This window comes from Micropterus dolomieu, linkage group LG10, assembly GCF_021292245.1.
Source record: "Micropterus dolomieu isolate WLL.071019.BEF.003 ecotype Adirondacks linkage group LG10, ASM2129224v1, whole genome shotgun sequence".
Taxonomy (NCBI): Eukaryota; Metazoa; Chordata; class Actinopteri; order Centrarchiformes; family Centrarchidae; genus Micropterus; species Micropterus dolomieu.
In genome coordinates, this window is record NC_060159.1 from 900,633 (window position 1) to 907,101 (window position 6,469).

Sequence of the window (6,469 nt, forward strand, 5' to 3'; positions counted from 1 at the left end):
TAGTCCATGCATTTGTTCTTCTAGGCTGGATTACTGCAATTCCTTATTATCAGGCTGCTCGAAAAAGTCCATTAAGACTCTTCAGCTGATCCAGAATGCTGCAGCACGTGTTCTGACAGGAACCAGGAAAAGAGATCACATTTCTCCTGTCTTAGCTTCTTTGCATTGGCTTCCAGTAAAATCCAGAATAGAATTTAAAATCATTCCTCTTACCTACAAAGCTCTTAATGGTCAGGCACCATCTTATCTTAAAGAGCTCATAGTACCTTACTACCCCACCAGAGCACTGCGCTCCCAGAATGCAGGGTTACTTGTGGTTCCTAGAGTCTCCAAAAGTAGACTAGGAGCCAGAGCGTTCAGCTATCAAGCTCCTCTCCTGTGGAACCAGGTTCCAGTTTGGGTTCAGGAGGCATACACCATCTCCACATTTAAGAGTAGGCTTAAGACTTTCCTCTTTGATAAAGCTTATAGTTAGAGCTGGCTAAGGTGAGTCCTGAACCATCCCTTAGTTATGCTGCTATAGGCCTAGACTGCCGGGGGATTTCCTATGATGCACTGAGCTCCTCTCTCCTCTACTTTCTCTCCCTCTGTATGCAACCTCGTCCCATTATTGCATGTTACTAACACAACTTCTCCCCTTTCTGGTAGTCTTGTGCTTTCTCGTCCCTCTCCTCTCTCCTATCACTTCCTGCAGGTGTTTCTGGCTCTGGAGCAGTGGAGTCTGGATCTGTGGCTGCGGGTCACCTGCTGCCCCCGTGTTCCTGCTCGACACCCTCTGCTGCAACGACTATTGTCTACTAGTTGTTATTATTGTTATTATAATCATTAACATTACGACTGTTACCATTAACACCACTATAAATATCTGTACCATTTTTCATTTAGTCTATAGCAACATTACCTTCACTGTCTGTACCTCTGTGTGTGTATATATTGTGTAGGCTGCCTCCCTCCCCTCTCTCTCTCCTTACATCCCTCTCTTTTTATTATTTTTCTCTGTTCCTCTCCTGCCCTCTCTGTCTTTCTCTCTCGCTCTCTCTCTCTCTCTCCCTCTCCTGCCCTCTCCCTCTCTCTCCTTCACCCCAACCGGTCGAGGCAGATGGCCGCCCACCCTGAGCCATGGTTCTGCTCGAGGTTTCTGCCTCTTAAAAGGAAGTTTTTCCTTGCCTCTGTCGCCTAGTGCTGCTCTTGGTGGGAACTGTTGGGCTTCTGTAAATAGCATCACAGAGTACGTTCTAGACCTGCTCTTTTATGAAAAGCGCTGTGAGATAACTGTTGTTGTGATTTGGCGCTATATAAATAAAATTGAATTGAATTGAATTTTAATTAACATGCCTGGTAAAATAAAGGTAAATATCAGTGCAGAAATATTGAGATCATTTAGAAACAGAGTCTCCATTACAGTTTGTCCACCAAAGAGCACTGACATGTTTATTTTTTCACAATGCTCCACTCAGTCACAATAACCACATCTAACCAAATAACCCAATTTACTCTCATCAAAAACACGAGTTTATGTTAAAAAATTTAACAATTTTAATCAAAGTTCTGTCAATAAAGTAGGGCCCAATTTAGGCCCCTATTACATCAGCTAACATTATATTTTAATGGCACAGTGCATGGTACAAATACAATACCAATTAAATTAGCACAAACCAGTTGACAGACAGAAGGTCTTTTAGAGCAACTTAAACTTCGGCACGTCGCTCACGGCTACAAGAGCAGACATTTTCGTGGGAGTGGGGTTTGTTCATCCATATTGCAACAGCTGAGCAGCTGTCAGCTAACTAAGCTGTTATTTCTCATGACAAAACATCAGTGTATTTCAACACTACTGAGTGACAGACATGTCATGTTGTTAGGGAGTGTGGGTGGGTCAATCCGATGATTCTGCAATGTCTGCCTCAATTATAAGAGGGAGAAGTGAGAGTATCCCAGTTGCAGTACAGAGACTGACTGAACAAGGCAGTGGTCATTACAGAGGTAGGAACAATTATTACTGTGAGAAGAGTTAATATTGTACAAATGTAATTTTAATTGTTAATTGGTTGAAATGTGAAAACCACGATGGAGAATCTATTTTAAAATCTGTCTAATCTAATCTGGCAGCTGCAATCCAGTGTTATTGGCAACAGTGACAGCCAATCATTCAAAATTCAAAAATCCTTTTAAACTAAATATATAGTAGCATTATGGAAAAATACATTTGTAAACGAATGCACTTGATGAATCACATCTTTCGATATGATGCTGATGTTTGAATAGATTAGGCAGTCAGGCTCCGGAGCAACACTTGGAAGTTTGTGTCTTTTGTGGTGTGTTGACTTTTTTAGTTTTCTGTCTCTCTTGAAAATACCTGAAAGTTACACTTTATTCAGAAGTACTGCTGCTTTGATTTGTAAGACTGAAAAAAAAAAAAAGAGTACATCACTCTGCATTGGCTTCTAGTGTTCAGTCAGTCTAAATTACATCATAAGGCTTTCAATTATGAACTGTCTGGACCTGACAGATCTGAAACTGTTTCTAAAATTTACACTGCAGCAACAGTTTACTGAAATATAAAGAACGGACGAGGTCAGTGGTGAGTGTGTTCCATACACCCCATGTGTCTGTTCGAGGATGTGTTTCCTGTTTGGGTGCGCGTTCACCTTTGTTTAGCTTTGACTGTGTATGTCACACTGAGGTAGGATTAAGGCTGTGGCAAGTAGGTTATGGTAGTTTGATGAATTATTAATGTGTTTGGTAATATGCACCACTAAGCCACAGTGCATTTTTTATTCTGGATGCCAGATGCACAGTCTAACAATGTCCCCTAAACTCAGATATAGAAATCAGCACGTCAATACATACCATGTGACCCTTGGTAAACTCTGGTTTTATAGATATATCTTATCTCAATGTCTTCATGTCCACTTTGAATTGTCCTGTGAGCAAAATGTGCCACTTTGGTAAGGTTGCCTCACGCTGACTACACTGACATGAAATCTGCGACCTTCTATGTCAACTGTGTATTCATCATTGCTTTCTTTGCCTTCTCTCTCTTGTAGGCTGTCAGAATGGGGGAGTGGTCCTTTCTGTCTAACTTGTTAGACAAGGTGCAGTCCCACTCCACTGTAGTGGGGAAGGTTTGGATGAGTGTGCTTTTCCTTTTCAGGATCTTCATCCTGGCTGCTGGCATAGATAAAATATGGGGAGATGAACAAGGAAACATGGTCTGTAACACCAACACCCCAGGCTGCAAGAACGCCTGCTACGACCGGTCCTTCCCCATGTCTCACCCACGATTCTGGGTCCTCCAGATCCTCATTGTCTCCACACCAACACTCATCTATCTGGGCCACGTCCTGCTGGTGATACGCAGAGAAAACAAGCTGAGGAGACGCCTGGAGCAGAAAGTCGGTAAGAATGGGATGATTAAAACTCCAACGTATTCAGATGAACATGGCAAAGTTCAGCTCAAGGGCGTCTTGCTGGTCAGCTACATGATGCAGCTGCTGCTGAAGATCCTGCTTGAAGTGGCATTCATCGTGGGCCAGTACTACCTCTATGGCTTCATTATTATGCCTAGTAAGATTTCATTTTCTACGTACCCCTGTCGGACACCAGTAGACTGCTTCATAAGTCGTCCCACAGAGAAAACCATCTTTATTTTCTTCATGTTGGCAATGGCCGTCCTCTCTGTGATTCTCAACATCGTGGAGATGTTCCATCTGATGATCTCAAAGATGAAGGAGAAGAAAAGGAGAAGCAGTGGCTCACTTCCCCCAAAGATGTACTGTCTTGACGGGACCAAACCACAATTCCACTGAGAGATTTTCACATTTTTGAAAGACTGAACAGAGACGATCCTGTGTCTATGAGGGAGCTTGTTTCTCACTCAGTCACATCCAGCTTTAAATGTCAAAGTGCTACATGAATCCTGTGTACCAACAGTTATACACCATATATTTATGTTAGAAAAATTTGCTGTGCTTAAGTATTGTTGCAAGCTTGTCTTAAAATTGAAAAGGAGAAGCGTACAAACATATAACATTTTCGGTGAACTACAATCTCAGTGAACGTATAAAACAGGAACCGGTGCATAGACAGAGCTGGGAAACATCTATGGGTGAGAGACATGGTGTAATGCAGATAGCAGCTCCTGTATGTATCCGAGTGACATGTGACACAGATAAAGATTTAAAAAACAATGGGTGAACCAAATGTTTAAAAGCAGACTGTCGAGCCTTTCTCGTCAGTCAATTCTGTACTCACTGTGTGCATGTATTGACTCCTTGATGCAAGTAAAACTTAATTGAAAAAGACTCCAGTGACTCAGTCATTCTTTGATAACAATAACAATAACAATTTACTTGTTACTTCAGGCTTTAAATAAATCAGATCTTGGTAAGTAGCAGGATAAACTGTATTCAACCCGACCTATGCACACAAGTGGTCAATGCATGGGGCATCACCTGATTCAAGAACTACTGAATGTGAGGCGTGCGACAATTGTAAGTCGCTTTGGATAAAAGCGTCAGATAAATGTAAAAACTGTAACCAGTTTAATTTTGTGTGAAACTTAAAACATTTACAGTTAAAGAGGGTAATAGTAATACCAGTAAAAATAGTGTTAATAATAGTAATCTATGTGGTGAGTCAAAAGCTTTAAAAAGGCCTTTCTACAAGAGATCACCTCCCTGTATTGAACATCAGTTTTTGACAGGAAAGAACAAAACTCCAGGCCATGAAGTGCTCTTGCTCTCCCACGGTACTCATCACATTACCCAGCAGGACGGGTCTTGTGCAAAGTACTTCCTGTGACTGATATTCCCATATGCATTGTAATATAGTCAGCAGGCCACATATGATTTTCCTTTTAAAAGAACTCACAGGCAATGTAAATGAAGGTGTTGGGCCGCACATGGCCTGCAGGCCGTAGTTTGCCCACCCCTATAATAGAGTGTTTCATTTAAAATCTCAATTAATTTAGTTATAACTGTGTTATTAGCATCAAGCCAACAGAAGTAATCATGTATTTTATTTTCCTTTGTCAAATGAATTATTTGATTAATTAATTTGATTTTATGTATTTTATTATTTGTTCTGTATTTTATCAGGGGAGACCTCAAAGCCTCAGAAAATAGGACAAAAACTAGGTGCAAGACTCAAAACTATTAACACTACAAGGGCAAAGTGGGAAAATGTTTTATGATTTGGGTAGGTTGACCCCAGGTGGTCTGACTGACATCGTCTTTTTAACCAGACATGGTGATGTATACCGTTTCAATGAATGTCAGTAGAGATATTTTAGAGAGCTTTTTTTTTTTTGATGATGGTCTACAGCACACAACACTGCATGGTTGAATTATAAGTGATATGAAATAAGTCATGAACATTACTTGCTGCATTAAAATAATTCGGTGAGGAGTACTAAAGTACTAAACATCTTGGTGGCGTGTTCTGTGTCGGACAGCAATGTGAGAGGTCTGAGAGGCCAGGGATGGACAAGGTATGAAAAATGGCCCTGGACTATTTGACTCAGGTTGACCCCCCCCCCAACCTACACCACTTTATATAAACAAGACTACTGAACAATATTTATAACAATACTATATGTAAAACAGAACATGGGGAACGTGCTGCTCCAAAGGCTGGCTAGAAGGAGCAAGGTGGCAAGAACCTCTGGAACCGTCTGACCAGCCAAAGAACTAATACAGGAAGAAATGTTTAGGTGAACAGGCTGGTGAGTAGCAAGTAATAGAATAAAATAAAAATAAACATATATCCTCCTTAAATTTGCAGTTTCTGCAGCTCACTCTCAGCAATACCATATTTAACCAAGTCGCTGTCCAGTTAGTCTGTTCTGTCTAGGCTCTGATTGGTTGGTTGAAGTGACACTGACGAGTGCATCAACTTGATGAAAAGTTGAACATGTTTCAACAAAAAGGTATCAGGTATACAGTGGGTACGGAAAGTATTCAGACCCCTTTAAATTTTTCACTCTTTTTTTCATTGCAGCCATTTTCCAAAAATCAAAAAAGTTCATTTTATTTCTCAGTAATGTACACTCAGCACCCCATCTTGACAGAAAAAAACAGAAATGTAGAAATTTTTGCAAATTTATTAAAAAGAAAAACTGAAATATCATGTGGTGGTCGTCCTATCCCTGCAGCTGAAAAACACCCCCACAGCATGATGCTGCCACCACCATGCTTCACTGTTGAGACTGTATTGGACAGGTGATGAGCAGTGCCTGGTTTTCTCCACACATACCGCTTAGAATTAAGGCCAAAAAGTTCTATCTTGGTCTCATCAGACCAGAGGATCTTATTTATCACCATCTTGGAGTCCTTCAGGTGTTTTTTAGCAAACTCCAGGGCTTTCATGTGTCTTGCACTGAGGAGAGGCTTCCGTCGGGCCACTCTGCCATAAAGCCCCGACTGGTGGATTGCTGCAGTGATGGTTGACTTACTACAACTTTCTCCCA

The 6,469-nt window shown here is 41.1% G+C and overlaps 1 protein-coding gene across 1 annotated transcript; it reads left to right on the forward strand.

Annotated features, from left to right (window-relative positions):
* The first annotated feature begins 1,938 nt into the window (after window positions 1–1,938).
* Window positions 1,939–4,304, forward strand: LOC123977842 (gap junction Cx32.2 protein-like). Its single transcript, XM_046060834.1, has 2 exons — window positions 1,939–1,983; window positions 3,048–4,304. Exon 2 carries the CDS (start codon window positions 3,057–3,059, stop codon window positions 3,807–3,809), a length of 753 nt encoding a protein of 250 aa, XP_045916790.1. The 5' UTR covers window positions 1,939–1,983; window positions 3,048–3,056; the 3' UTR covers window positions 3,810–4,304.
* The last annotated feature ends 2,165 nt before the right edge of the window (window positions 4,305–6,469 follow it).

What these genes read in the sequence shown, in the direction of transcription:
- LOC123977842 (XM_046060834.1), top strand. Translation starts at nt 3,057, where the DNA reads ATGGGGGAGTGGTCCTTTCTGTCTAACTTGTTAGACAAGGTGCAGTCC.